The sequence below is a fragment of the Carcharhinus amblyrhynchos genome, chromosome 17, assembly GCF_965287045.1.
Source record: "Carcharhinus amblyrhynchos chromosome 17, sCarAmb.v2.hapA, whole genome shotgun sequence".
Lineage (NCBI taxonomy): Eukaryota > Metazoa > Chordata > Chondrichthyes > Carcharhiniformes > Carcharhinidae > Carcharhinus > Carcharhinus amblyrhynchos.
In genome coordinates, this window is record NC_137340.1 from 48,412,393 (window position 1) to 48,428,206 (window position 15,814).

Consider the following 15,814-nt stretch of genomic DNA (forward strand, 5'->3'; position numbering starts at 1 on the left):
GAATCGGCATTTCCAGCAAATCCATTATTTATTTCCCAAATTTAGATGTCCTTGAGAAGGTGGTGATGATCGACTTCCTTGAGTCATTGCAATCCATGTGGAGAGGTTCTTGTGCATCAGGTTAGGTAAGAGGTTCAAGTTGGGATCGCGTGTGACTTGGAGGTGATGCTATTCCTGTACATCTGCTTACTTTGTCCTAGGTAATAGACAATGCAATATATTTAATTAGTGCAATTTATTGTCACTTTTCTCCTATGAGATTGTTAGGTTTTAGACATATTTTAACAGAATTCCTTCCACGTAGAGTCTATTTTGTTTCCTGCTTTATCCGCACAACCAAATTCACTGCCTTCAAATTGATTCTTTGTCTGAAGCACTGATTTTTCAAAGCTGTATTGAACTTAAGTTAATTGACAATGGAACTGAGAGGCCCAAAATATATATCTGCTCGAAGAGGTGCTGTGTCAGTATAAACCTCAGCAGCTCTGCCCTCTCACTGTGAACTCAGAACTTAGATGGTAGTTCTGGCTAAATTAATTGCTAATCAGAAAGTAGCTTAATTACTAGTTTGATGAATTACTAGTTTGTGAAAATGACAAGTGAATGAGGATTAATTTTTCCAGCACTTTCTCTCGGCACAGGGTCTCATGTCCATTGCGATGTATGCATGAAAAATTGTGGACTCCATTCATAAAATTTCCTGCTTTATACTAAGATAGCATAAGTGTCCCATGATTTTATTTCACTGTGTTTGTTAATAAGTGATTGTGAAATGGATTTTCATCCACTGTATTCTCCAGTTCATCAGCAATTTGCTGTATCTGCTACAAACAGAACAGTTCCCATATGCATGCCAACCCCACCATTTATATCCCTTTTGACTCAAAGGCTGTTAACGTGCTTTGTGATTGCATGTCTGATGCCAAGCATGAAGGATATAGAATTTCCTTTGCACTTTCAACCTGCCTACTCTGGTTCCGATGCCCATTAACCAACTTATCCACTGCTTTCTCAGGCTGATGTGATGCTCATCACTCTGTTAGGCTCTGAGTTAAACATTTTAATGATGTGGATGTGCCGGCGTTGGACTGGGGTAAACACAGTAAAAAGTCTGACAACACCAGGTTTTAGTCCAACCGATTTATTTGATAGTAAACGCACAAGCTTTCGGGTTAGTCCCTTTGTCAGGTGAATGGAGAGTTCTGGCCTCAGACAGAGCGTAAAAAGCACAGACAGTTTGTCTGTGCTTTATATGCTCTGTCTGAGGCCAGAACTCTCCATTCACCTGACAAAGGGACTAACCCGAAAGCTTGTGCGTTTACTATCAAATAAATCGGTTGGACTAAAACCTGGTGTTGTCAGACTTTTTACTGTCTAAACGTTTTAACCCAGAATTCAGTCTGTTTCCCATTTCAGAACTTGGCTTGCTTAATCCTCCAATTGGTTCTCTGCCACTACAGTGGAAACTCTAATCGAGATCTTTGTTGCTACGAAAATCTAATTTTTCAAGCTTCTCCTTCCTTGTGTATCTGTCTCCACACTTCACAAAAATAACCTAATTAAAATTCTAACATACAATCATATGTTCTGACTTTCGTGCAGTTCACCTGATACCCTGTGCGGGAGTTATGACAAAGAGAGTGAGTGGGAAGATGCAGAACTACATTGATGACTACTTTGGATTAAAGGGAAGAAGAGAGATGAGAAACAATTAGCATTACAAGGTTAATGAGTAATTGCAGTCTAAGTTTGGGCAGGAATTATATCATTGTTGTATAGATTTTGAAAAAACATCCTTAAAAGGCTGATTGGGTTAAGCACCTGACAGTGCTAAAAGATAGAGTTAACTGAAGAGAGAGCGTCATAAGAAATCTGTACATGGAACAAACAGCAACTGAGAGAGCAGCCAACAGAGAGCCAGAAACAAATATAGTTGGAGAGGAGTTTGACAAGGGTGGTGTTATCACCAGTCCTCTTCAGTATCCATGTGATCAAAGAAGCATTTGAAGGCACAGAATTTGGTCCTAGGATTGGTGGATGGTAGGGTCAAATGATGATATCTGTTAGACATGCAGGTGACAAAGTACTTGCAACAAGCACAGAGGATTAGAAGAAATAGTAATTAGCCTATTAATTAATAATTAGACACAACAGGCATGAACTTTGGAATGAAAGTAAATTTGGGCAAAGCCAAAGTAACACATACCTCCAAATCACCACGCAGTATTCCTATATTCTCAGCAGAAAGGGAACCAGGGCAGAGGCAATAATTCAAATCTTTAGGAAGCATAATGTTTGCAATTGGAAGATGCAAAGAAATAAGAGGGATAGCAGTGAGAAAGGCCATATTTGAAAAGAGACAGTTGTTAACCAGAAAGCTGAATGAAAAAGACGCGACTTGTAAAGAGTTTGATTTGAAATATTGTTTTGTGTGGATGAGAGACATGGATCTTGTGGAAGAAGGAGACCAACTTGATAAATAACCTTGAAATGTGGATTTCGAGAGAATGGAAAATATCATTTGGATGGAGAAAGTCAAAAATGAAGAAGTGCTATGGAGAGCAAACAAACAGAGAAACCCTGCAATTGGGTAGATTGTATACAGTCTGACAATTTTGCCAGGTGTCAGGCAAATTGACAGGCCCAAGACTATAAGAAACTACAAAAGGTCGCAAATGTAGTCCAATCCGTCTCATGAACCAGCCTCTCATCCATTGACTCTGTCTACACCTCCCGCTCCCTTGGTACAGCAGCAAGCATAATTAAGGATCCCACACACCCCAGCCACGCTCTCTTTCATCTCCTGCCGCCGGGAAAAAGATACAAAAGTCTGCGATCACGTACCAGCCGACTCAAGAACAGTTTCCCTGCTGCCATCAGATCTTTGAATGGACCTACCTAAGTTGATCCTTCTCTACATCCTAGCCATGACTGTAACACTACGTTTTGCACTCTGTTTCCTTCTCTATGAATGGTATGCTTTGGCTGTACAGCATGCAAGAAACAATACTTTTTCACTGTATACTAATACATGTCACAATAATAAATCAAATCAAATCTGAAGCATTGATGATAATTAAACAGATCACAGGTGGGCTTATGAGGTCATTGTGCCCACCTTGTGTGATGAAGCCAGTTGATCAACCGGCACCAGAATTTTTGTATGGGATTGTAGTGAAAAATCCCCCACCACCATAACTTTCCCTTTGCACACTGACTTCTGTAGCAGTTCCCTCCACCAGCACTACGACGTTTCCAACATGCACCAAACCATATTCCTTGACACCGTGAGTAGAATTGTGTATTGCAGTGTCCCTGTCTGCTGCTTGGGTTCATGGCTACAGGAGCAGGGACAAGGATGCTGTTTGGTTGCAAGTTATGATAGCAAGAGTACTGAGTATGCACAAAGGTGAAACATAGCTCTTGTGTTCACCTTTGTGTTCGAAAGACCAATTGCCCAATCAACAATCTAGGAAGGCTGGAAAACCTAGCAACTGTGCATCATCTTTTGATTTTCCCATTTCCTCCACCCGTTCTGCAACCCATGCAAAAACCCATTCTGTCAGTAAAGCTGATAGAGGCTCAATTCAATATGTAAGCACGTCCTGTCTATTTAAAAGAATGCTTTTGCAACATCAGATCCAGTTGCTCACTGTGTAACATGTAATAATGTTTATAGGGTTACGAAGGTTAAGAATGGCACAGGTGGCACAGTGATTAGCATTGCAGCCTCACAGCTCCAGAGACCTGGGTTCAGTTTTGACCTTGGGTGACTGTCTGTGTGGAGTTTACATGTTCTCCCCATGTTTGTGTGGGTTTCCTCCAGATACTCCAGTAGGCTGGCTACGTTAAATTTGATGTGGGTATGCCGGCATTGGACTGGCGTAAACACAGTAAAAAATCTGACAACACCAGGTTTTAGTCCAACCGATTTATTTGATAGACTCACAAGCTTAGAGATTACTGATTAGAATGCGAATCCTTACACCTAACCTGCTGTTCAAGACCTGAAGTGGCTGACAATGTGAGTGGAAGGAGCACTGATCACAGGTTACAGCGCAGAGTCACTGAGCAGAGACTGATAGCCAAGTTCCGCACACATGAGGACGGTCTCAACAGGGATCTTGGGTTCATGTCGCACTATCTGTAACCCCCGTGACTTACCTGGGTTTGCAAAACCTCACTTACTGTACTGTCTGGAGACAATACACATCTCTGTAACCTGTGATCAGTGGTCCTTCCACTCACATTGTCAGCCACTTCAGGTCTTGAACAGCAGGTTAGGTGTAAGGATTCGCATTCTAATCAGTAATCTCTAAACTGTCTGTGCTTTATATGCTCTGTCTGAGGCCAGAACTCTCCATTCACCTGACGAAGGGACTAACCCGAAAGCTTGAGTCTATTATCAAATAAATCGGTTGGACTAAAACCTGGTGTTGTCAGACTTTTTACTATGTTAAAGTTCCCTTAGTATCCCAACATGGATAAGTTGGGGGAATTAGTGTGGTAAATATCTGGGCTTACAGGGACAGGGCCCAGGTCGGATGCTTCATGGGAGAGTTGGTGCAGACTTAATGGGCTAAATGGCCTCCTTCGGAACTGTAGGGACTCTAATGGGGGTAGAACCTGAGTAAGATGCTCTGTCAGAGAGTTGGTGCAGACTCGATGGGCCAAATGGCCTTCTGCAGTGAAGAGATTCTATAATTCTACCTTTGCATTTAAAAAAATGTCTATCAGGTTTGTTCAAAGAATATTTCCAATAGTGATATAAACAACATATAAAAGGCATGGGAGAGATTGACAAAGGTGCCATGATTGAAAAGACAATGAGGATGTAAATGGTGGTTGTCCTTTGACACTGCTTATCTTTGTTCTGCTATTAACATTTTCTGATCTCTTTTATGTCACTATCAGCACTTTTCTTAGCCATGATCGCTACCATTTACATTCCTTTCATCTTTTTGTGCATGACACCTTTGTAAATCTTTCCCTTGCCTCCACCAATTGCTGGCCCTCTATCCAGCTCCCTACAACCGAAGAAGAGTCATCCAGACTTGACATAGCGCTGTTCTCTCGCTGTTTTGTTTCAGATTCCTGTTTCCTTGTAAGTAAAGGTTGTAAAGCAGAGCTCTGGTTTGCATATGATAAGTAGGCCGTTTAGTACTCGAGTCTGTTCCACCATTCAATGGGTACATAGCTGATCTATGATCCAACTCTATATTCATATACCTTGGACCTCTGTATCATGTATCTTAATAAATACCTCCAAAGAGAGTCAATATCTTCAAGAGAAATTAGAAAGGGGAGTAGGGTGAGAATGTCATATTCAAATATATATTGATTTTGTTATGATTTAAAGTTTTATCAAAAGGAATTTCAACTCTGACTACTAAGCTGTAAAAAGGAAGCACAAGGGTGGATAACAAGAGCTATTCAATATGGATGATGGGTTCTTGCTCCATAATAATATGGAGCAGAGGCAAAACTGCTGTCCAGTGAATTATGCTGGTGCAATAAATCCCACAGCTGACCATTATTAGAATTGTGAATGAACTTTATTGCATCGTGCTTATTGTCAGTTTGCTTTAGCAGAATATTATAATGAAGTACTTTTCTCTTTGTTTCTCCTCAGGTAAATCCCACTTGGCGATAGTGCAGAGAGTCAATGATGAGGGAGAATGTGATCCTTTCTATGAAGTACTGGGTATCGTCACATTAGAAGATATAATTGAAGAAATTATAAAATCAGAGATCCTGGATGAAACAGACATTTACAGTACGTATTGCTTCTTGCAGCATTTCCTGGCGAGATACAACTCACTATGTTAATATTAATGAAATGGCAGCGTGTTCCTTCAGTGGCATTGTCAGTGTGCAATTTTCTTTTCAACTATTCTTTTCTGAATCAACCACTTCCAGTTCAAGGTTTAGTACAATTAAACACTCCAATAAAGTTTTCAGAGCTAGTTCCCCCCAAATTGTTCCATAATGGCTTATAGATTTTAATCCAGTAGTAGTTACCACATCAGGTAGTTCCATCTCTCTGGAGTCACTTCTAAAATGAAACATGCAGCCTGCTTTTCAAGATGGGCTTTCTTCACAGACATTGGTTGCTGGAAGCTAACCAGCTATTCTTGCTGTTGTCTGAGGTCTAAAAAAAAATTCCTCTGCTTGGATGTAATCATCTCCCTAAATGAAGGTTGTCCCTTTGATCTTCCCTTACCTGACCTAACTTCTTTTAGAATTCTGACTTCATTACCTTCATTTCTTGATTTTGGCTTTCAGAGTGTAAAAGCAAAGTACACTTCATGAATCCTTTCTTTATACCTCTCATTTCATACATTGTAACTCTTTCAAATTCATTCATGTTTTAGCCCATTTACCCCATTGTTACTAACTTGCCTTGAGTAAACATCATTTTGCAGCGCTGCGAAACTCAACAACATGTCAATGGCCTAATTCCACCAGCACAACCACGCTGTCCCTGCCTTAATTAACTTGTGTTTTCCCAATTTTAAAAATACATAATCCAATTTCTTGGATTTTCCTGAAATTTTTATGTCACCACTGTTTCCCTACAATATAATATACATGAGAAATTAAGTCAATATTGCCCAACCTCATTTAAGATTTGCACTCTTGTAACTAGGAACAGATACATGGTGTGTCACTTTTTTATTAAATATTGAACATTCAAGGGATTAACAGGAATTGAAAATATATGGCGCATATAGGGTGTTGATCCTTCCTGGATGTATGAAAATACAAAAATATTTTGTGCAGCATGTTTTTGGCATATTAGGCCACATACAGAATCACTATGTATAGTTGCCCTGGAGCACAAATAGACATTAATTATGAGTATGACCAGTCGTGTTTTTTGACCTTGTGCTATTTTTTCTTCAGTTTTATGAATGCTTTTGCGTCTGCTTGTGAAATCATATTGAATGAATATTAATTATACTCAGCTGGTGTGTATTAATTGTGGTCTATACATAATTAGGAAGAGGCTGAGAGGTGTGTTTTTTTTGTTGGAGTGCATGATATGCAATGTGTGTCTCTATATATAGAATCTTAAAAAGTGAATAAAGACCAAGCTCCAATATTCAATCCTTTATCACCCAGCCATCCAAGTTGTGACAACCAGCTTTTAATCATGTGCATAGACAGGTGCTAGTTATCACAAGAACTAAACTATATTGTAAAGTTCTTATTTGATGAGATTCAGAGATAGAAGACAAAGAAGGAGATTGAAGCATGGCCCAGAATATTTTCAAATATGGAAATTAATAGTTGGTTTCAGTTCAGATTTCTAAAGGCTATATTTCCTTTACCTGATGGCTGATGTTGCATCATTTCTCAGCCCTGAAAGCTACATTGTTACTTGGCCAAATTTGAAGACTTCCTGTTGTATAGCAGGACAAAGGCCCAGTTATTTCTGGAACAGCAACCAGAGATGCTTGAAATGACATAGAAGCTTTAGCACGTTAAACACAAGTGCAGATTGAAGGCCCTGTACAACACCAGCCAGACTAATGACATTCTACCCAATCTTGCTTAAATTACCCTTGCTTGACTTTGAATGACAGAAAGAAGCTCTTTCTACGTACATTCGTTTTAAATTTGCAAGTGACCATGGATATCTTTTTCGGGACTCCAGAAACATTTAGCCCTCTTTCTGCTTGTCTTCCCTGCTGCTTATATGCTGGCTCTACTTGGACGTAATGCTGAATACATGACACTTCTCTAATGGATGTTTCGGAATATATTGAATCAGAATCAAAGGGACTAATCTTCGTCACCATCTCCACATCCATATTTTCTTCAGGTTCCACTGTTACGTTGTGGTCCAGCTCATCCTCTTCAGAGTTACTTAAAATCAAGGCTCCTGGCTGTAGATGGAAAGGATTTGGAGGAGACGTGTCTTTTTTCACAATGGAGGTACGTGGACCTATATAGGAGCTATTGAATTCTTCTGTAGATCCCAGCATGTCTGTGAAGAAGAAGCCAATTACTATTTGCAGTGTTGCCAGGAGCCACTGCATTTCCTTAGTCACCCTTAGCCAATTGTAACTATGGATTATAGTAATACTCACATGGACAATGTTAAATTTTGAATGGTGACTGTGGCTTTGTTGCATTTAGCCCAACTCTTATTTTATTGAAGTACCTAGTGAAACATTCTACTTAGATCAGTTCACCTTATGGGATGCCTTATGATTTGGATAGTGTGCGTATGATATTGCGTTATTACTGATGGAGCATATAGCTAAATTTACAGATTTGCATTTATGGTGTCAGCCATGGCTCGGCTGGTAACTTCCCTAAATTAGAAAGTTGTAGGTTGAAGTCCCATATAAAGACATGAGCACAAAAGCCAAGGCTAACACTGCAGTGAAGCGCTAAGAGAATGCTACACTGTTGTAAATGCTGTTTTTTGAATGAGATTTTAAACTGCGGTCTCAACTGTTGCAAAAGACTATTTCAAAGAAAAGCAGGTGAGTTTTCCCCGATCGTGAAAGGTGCTGCATAAAGTTTTCCTTTTCTTGCTGTGTATCATTTGCACTTCAACATGACAATATATGCTGTACTGGAATAAACACGGCAATTTTTTGTGTAAAAGATTTCAAAAGAAGAAAAGCATTTACTTTATTACTAGACATTATCAAAATGCAGTATTTTCCAAGCAAGATTATGAAACAAATGAACTTCCTGGCTTTCTAGATGACTTTGAAACTATGTCCTCAAGACCAAACTCTCTCTCCCAAATGTCTCAACAATTGGGCGACATCCTCCTTTACTATCTTATGGTGGCGTTGCTGTATTTAAACTTCAACCTGTGATCTCAAATAGCACTTGATGCGCATTATCCATACACTCTATCTGCACTATTCAACTTGTTTGTAGATAGAGCTAAGCATTTTGACTACTTTCTATTTTTCATGCGCCATTTTGTCTTGATTTGGAAATGTTGTCCAGTTTCATGATCTCTGTCATCAGTGAATATCTTCCTGTCACTTGTTCCTTTACTTGATGCTTTCCTATCTCTATATGGTCAATAATGCCTATTTACAGTGTGCTGTCTCTCTCTCACACATTAATTTCCATACTATATGAAAATTTAAATCGCAATTCTGACTGCACACTAAATTTCCCATCACATGCTGATTTCTAAATGTGCTGATGGTATTTTTCAGCTCACCTTAATTGAACAGCAACTCATCTCAGAGTCATCAGTAGATTCACTTTTGCATCGCAAAGGCCCAGTAGCAAATCACCGTGATGCATTGATGTCATTATCGACAGTGATGCTTTTCATAATATACTGTTTTGCTCTTGACCATATGATTGGGAGCTTGAATCGTAACTTCACATGCCCTGTGTTGTGTCTTGATCAAAAAATTCATGCCACTTAAAACACTAAATAGCAGAGCATCTGGTAGTTTAATCTTGTCCTCGAGACAGTACAGTTTTTCTCCAAGCAATAACAATTTGTGTTTATACAGCCCATTTAATAGAGACTTCAGAGGAGCAATACCAAACAATGGTCATAAAATGATGCTGGGCAGATGACTAGAAGCTTAGTCAAAATGCTTGGTTTTAAGGAGAGTCTTGCAAGAAAGAGAGCTAGAAAGATGTAGCGATTTAGTTAGGAAACTTCAGAGCATTAAAGTCTGGGTGGCTGAAGGCACAGCCACTAGTGCTGGAATAATTAAAATTGGAGATGTTCTTGAAGCCAGAATTGGAAGAGTGCAAATATTTCAGAGGATTATGAGTCTGGAGAGAGGTTACAGGGATTGCAGGAGTGAGACCATGAGCAGATTTGAAAAGGTGGGTAAGAATGTTAAATTCAAGCTGTTGCTCAGCTAGGAGCAGTTTAGATCAGCAAGCGCAGAAGTGATGTATGATCTCAAGTTTGCAGAAGGCTGAAGACTGGAGGTCGACCAGGAATCCATCGGATTAGTCAAGTCTAGAGATAACAAAGCGAGGGATGAGGTTTTCAGCAGCAAATGAGCTGAGGCCGTGGTGGAGCTGAGAGACGTTACAATGATGGAAATTGGTGGTCTTAGTGATGGTGCGGATATGTGCTCAGACACACATCAGGTCCAGTATGTCACCAAGGAGAAGGATGGAGTCAATGGCAAGAGAAGAAAGTTTTAATGGGGACCAAAGACAATGATTTCAATCCTCCTAATATTTAGTTGAAAGAAACTTCTGCCTCTCTGGTGCTGGATATTGGAGCATCAGTAACTGAGGAATCACAGTAGCAGGTCCTTGCAATAGCAAAAAGGGGTAGAGCAAGCTGGAGCTTGTATTTGACCTCACTGATAAAATCCGTCTGTACGTTAATTAAAAAAATCTTCATTTTAATTTGCAGCTGACAATAGATCGAAGATTCTAGCTCACAGAGAACGAAAGAGACAAGACTTCTCAATATTCAGAAGCTCAGACACCAATCTAAGAAGCAAGGTTTCGCCTCAGCTTTTACTTGCAACTCATCGGTTTTTAGCCACAGGTACTATAGACTGATCAAAATATTATTTCCTGCAGTTATAAATGCTTCAGTTTTTTTTGTCTTTTTATTATTCAAATGTTTAATAATTAGAAAAATGTAGGTTCTTTTAGTTACAATGTGAACAAGTGTCATAACTGAACCAGTACAAATAAGACCAGAACAAAACAACCTATAAATTGTAGAAATTCAAAGACAAAATTCATCTCTGTCGTACATGAGAGACCTCTTTTTTGTAAACTCTGCTCCTTAGCTGTAGATTCCTCCATATGTGGCCTATCAGAACCCCTCAGAACCTCATGTTTCAAGTGGATCATCTCTCATTTTTCTAAACTCCAATGAGTTTGGACCCATTCTGCTTAATGTTTCCTCTGAAGACAGCCCCTTCATCTCGAATTAACCTAATACACTTTCTCTGAATTGCTTCCAATGCAAGTGTATCTTTCCTCAAATAAGGACACCAAAACTCCACACAATGGGGGGTGTTCCACAATGCTTTGTATAGTTTGTTACAACCCCAGCTGATGTTACTACTGGACAGTCAAGTCCCAGAATGGAACTCTGGCTCAATAGAGCATTACTTTTACTTTTGTTTACGATGTGGATGAGCAAAGGCACGGAACTGCCAATTAACTTAAAAAAAATGCAAAATTTGCCTTTAACACGATACTCCTTCACCCCACCTATATCTTCACAGATCTACACAGATTGCTATGGATAGATAACACAAGGTATATCATGTACTATATTGTTCTTGGTAAGTACACAGTCCATGTAATCAACAGGCTAAGTGTGACCCAACACATCACGTTCAGAATCAAAGTGGCAGACATGACCCAATACAACTTCTCTGGATTTCTCATCAATTCCACTCCCTCCCCTGATGCTTAATACACTGTGAGCCATTTGGGCTCCCTCGAATCAGACTTCCACACAAGTGTTTCCAAACTTCATTCTCAAAACAAAGTCTTAGAATCTTCTCCCAAACAGCACTTTCTCTCGAATGCATTCACCATGGATCCACATCCAGGATTTCAACCTCTTCTTTCAGTATTTCTCTGTCCTGGACTACCATGTATGTTTAAGCTGCCCGCAATCTCTTAGATACCCAATCTCTCAGCCGACAGAAAACCATTGCTTCACAAGCTGTATTTACCAACCTCAGGGTTACTTCAAATGCCTGGCTTGGTGCTAGCCAACTTCACCAAGTTTGTACCTTTTAGCTCTTTCTATAACTGAGAGCCTCTCTCTACCCATTTCTAGCTTCAACGAACAATTCAGACTCCAGTTCTTCACTCCTTTGACTTGGGTCTTTCTGGGACTTTTCTTTTCATTCTCTGGTTTCTAGAACTATCCGTTCTTTAGCTTTGGGGGGCTTTCTTTCAGCCTCTTAATCCATTATCTTGCCTCTCTGCTTTCAATGAGAGCTGCTTTCTTCTCAAACATGGTAGCAACTGAACCACATGTGCTTATGTTTTTCAGTGTGAGCCCCTGGTTGCTAAGCAACAGCAGGCACCTTTGTTTAACATGAGGCTAACTGAAGTTTTAACCCTTTCTTGCATAGAAGCACTTGAGCTATACCTTGTTTCCAATACCCAGAAACACAAATAAAAGTTACTTAAACTACCTGTTTCCTGACAAGTTTCAGCAAGACTCTTCCCTACTTTTATGCAGTATCTGCCTTGCAAGATTCCAGCACTGATTCCTGTGGTACTGCACTAGTTACAGTTTGCCAAGTTGAAACCGACTCATTTATTCCGACCTTCTCTTTCCTGTAAGTTAATCCTCCATCAGTGCTAATATATAGCATTCCCAACACTGTTAGCTCTTATGTTTCTTACTGCATGCTTTTTGTACTACTTATACTGGTTCCCCTTTATCCACCCTGCTCATTACATCCTCAGAGAGCTCTAATCATTTTGTCAAGCACAGTTCTCTTTTTTAAGAGCCTAATGCCAAGTGCTGCAACCGAAGTCAGGTGGCACTTGGCATTACATTTGTTTCCTAAATTCACTCTATTTGAAGTAAGCACTCTAAAATGCTATTTAAACCCAAATCTGTATTACTAATCTTAATAATATATTCTGTCTTTAGTTCTTTTTTTCTGTGTGCAATTCATTGCCTCTCAAATTAGAATTATTTTTGACTGACAGATAACTAGTTATTAGTTCCATTCTAATAAACCCAATTGTAGTCCTAAAACAATGGAGTTTATGTTGTAAAGTTTTTAGTTTTCTTTTGTGGAAGAAACTATAGTCTACTGATAATTTAATTATCATAAAATGACACAAGATACTTAAGTTTTAAGAAAATTCAAAATAACATAGAATTTGAATGCAGTTACTTCAAATTAGGTGTAATGTGTATATTAATAGTTTTTTCTTAGAACGTAAAAGGAATGGTAATATCACAATATCAAAGACGTGATGTGAAGATGCCGGTATTGGACTGGGGTGGGCACAGTAAGAAGTCTCAACACCAGGTTAAAATCCAACAGGTTTATTTGGTATCATGAGCTTTCGGAGCACTGCTCCTTCATCACTCACCTGATGAAGGAACAGTGCTCCGAAAGCTCATGATATTAAATAAACTGTTGGACTTTAACCTGGTGTTGTGAGATGACTTACAATATCAAAGGTATTCAAGTTTACATTGCCAAACCAAGCTAATTGTTTTTTTTTCTCAATTGAATAGAGGTGGAACCTTTTAAAAGCACACACATATCAGACAAGATTCTACTAAGACTTCTGAAACGTCCTAAAGTCATCTGGGAGCTAAAGTATGATGGGAAAAACAAAACATCCCCTGACCAATATCTTTATCAGCGGAATAAACCTGTTGACTACTTTGTACTTATCCTACAGGTATGCCTCCATCTAGATCCCTTGCTTTTACATGATTATTAAAAGTATGGAGCTCTAACATATTATTGTAATGTGGGGGATAGTGGCGAAATGGTAATGTCACTGGCTAATGTTCTGGGTCATGATGTGGAGATGGCAGCATTAGACTGGGGTAAACACAGTAAGAAGTCTCATAACACCAGGTCAAAGTCCAACAGGTTTATTTGGCAGTAAATGCCACTAGCTTTCGGGGCTCTGTCCCTTTGTCAGGTGAGTGGACAGTTATCACTCACTTCCCACTCAGCTGATGCACGGGCAGAGCCCAGAAAGCTAGTGGCGTTTGCTACCAAATAAACCTGTTGGACTTTAACCTGGTGTTGTGAGACTTCTTACTAATGCTCTGGGGACATAGGTTCAAATCCCTGCATGGCAGTTGGTGGAATTTAAATCCAAATGAATAAATCTGAAATATAAAGCTTGTCTCAGTAATGGTGACCGTGAAAACTATCCTGCACTGTTGTAAAAATTCATCTGGTTCACGGATGTCCTTTAGGGAAGGAAATCTGCCACTCTTACCTGGTCTGGCTTACATGTGACACCAGACCACGACAATGTATTGACTCTTAAGTGCCCTCTGAAATGGCTGAGTAAGCCACTCAGTTCCAGGGCAATGAGGGATGGGCTGCAAATGCTGGCCTTGTCAGCAACGCCCACATCCCATGAAAGAAAAAGAAAAAAAAGTGTTTCATATATTTCAAAGCATGTAGAAAGCTGTAGATGGAAATCAAAGTATGAGACAAAACTATCTCATTTGACCTACTGAGCCTGCTACTTCAGTTAGACTCCAAAGAAATATTCCATTAATTTACCATATTTAATTTCCTCCAGAATGTGATCATTCATAGACATGACTTCTGAGTCTCGAAACACCTTTGGCTTCTGAGTCTCGAAACACCTTTGGCTTCTGAGTCTCGAAACACCTTTGGCTTCTGAGTCTCGAAACACCTTTGGCTTCTGAGTCTCGAAACACCTTTGGCTTCTGAGTCTCGAAACACCTTTGGCTTCTGAGTCTCGAAACACCTTTGGCTTCTGAGTCTCGAAACACCTTTGGCTTCTGAGTCTCGAAACACCTTTGGCTTCTGAGTCTCGAAACACCTTTGGCTTCTGAGTCTCGAAACACCTTTGGCTTCTGAGTCTCGAAACACCTTTGGCTTCTGAGTCTCGAAACACCTTTGGCTTCTGAGTCTCGAAACACCTTTGGCTTCTGAGTCTCGAAACACCTTTGGCTTCTGAGTCTCGAAACACCTTTGGCTTCTGAGTCTCGAAACACCTTTGGCTTCTGAGTCTCGAAACACCTTTGGCTTCTGAGTCTCGAAACACCTTTGGCTTCTGAAGATAATAGGCTGAAAATTCAGGATATCAGTTTAATATCGCAGTTGGGTCTTCAACTCAGACTTTTTCTGAAGATATAGTGGCAATTTGACTTCCTAGTAATCAGTTGCAATTTTAAAAAATGTTTTATCGCTTCAATATACTGTCTTCCTTTGCTGGTTTCTTCTGGTGTTTGTTTTCATAGATATTGGGAATCACCTCAAACTGCATTCAAGTACCCATATGCAAATATGTTTAATTAGATAGGGTATTACAGCCAAACTCTAACTCGTGTTCAGTCAAGAACGGCATGGTGGCACAGTGATTAGTACTACTGCCCATAGTGCCGGGGACCCAGGTTCAATTGCGGCCACAGGTCCCTGTCTGTGCAGAGTTTGCACATTCTTCCCATGTCTGCATGGGTTCCCTCCGGGTGCTCAGGTTTCCTCCCACAGTCCAAAGATGTGCGGGTTAGGTTGATTGGCCATGCTAAATTGCCACTTAGTGTCAGGCAGATTAGGAGGGTAAATATGTGGGGTTACGGGGATAGGATCTGGAGTGGGATTGTTGTCGGTACACGCTCGATGGGCCAAATGGCACAGTAGATTCTATGAACATCCATAGATAAACACTTCTTTTAACAGTGACTGTGGGGTAGATAAGGCATAGGAATTCGCCCTGGAGAATTCAGTCTATAGCAGACTGAACTTCCCCTCAGCTGTAACCAGCTGGTTAGCCACGGAGTGGAGGTTAAACCTGGGGTCTTGTGCTACATAGTACTATAGTAAGCTGTGCCTTAACAAATTGACCATTTGGGAATCTACAAATTATCTTTTAAATGACTGGGGAATTATTGTGTTCAAATCATTCATTAAGTGTGGATATTCTATTGCTTATCGAACAGATTGCATTACAGCCCATGTTACTTGCTGAGAAAATGATCTTATAGAACAGAGTGAATCCAGAAGCACTCCCTGCTGATTAGAAACCAGGTGCTGGAGGTGCTTGGAGGGGCTGATATGAAACCTGGTTACTTTTCTTTGTTCCTAGTCTTTGAATGTTGTCTTTCCTGGCTAATATTTCTCCT

General features: G+C 39.9%; 1 protein-coding gene across 1 annotated transcript in view; it reads left to right on the forward strand.

The window, feature by feature from the left end:
• cnnm1 (cyclin and CBS domain divalent metal cation transport mediator 1) overlaps positions 1 to 15,814 on the forward strand; it is a 102,506-nt gene that overhangs the window by 33,805 nt on the left and 52,887 nt on the right. The window contains exons 2-4 of the mRNA XM_080205924.1: positions 5,633 to 5,776; positions 10,379 to 10,516; positions 13,208 to 13,377. Of these exons, the coding sequence (XP_080062050.1) occupies positions 5,633 to 5,776; positions 10,379 to 10,516; positions 13,208 to 13,377 (452 nt within the window). The remainder of the gene's footprint in view (positions 1 to 5,632; positions 5,777 to 10,378; positions 10,517 to 13,207; positions 13,378 to 15,814) is intronic.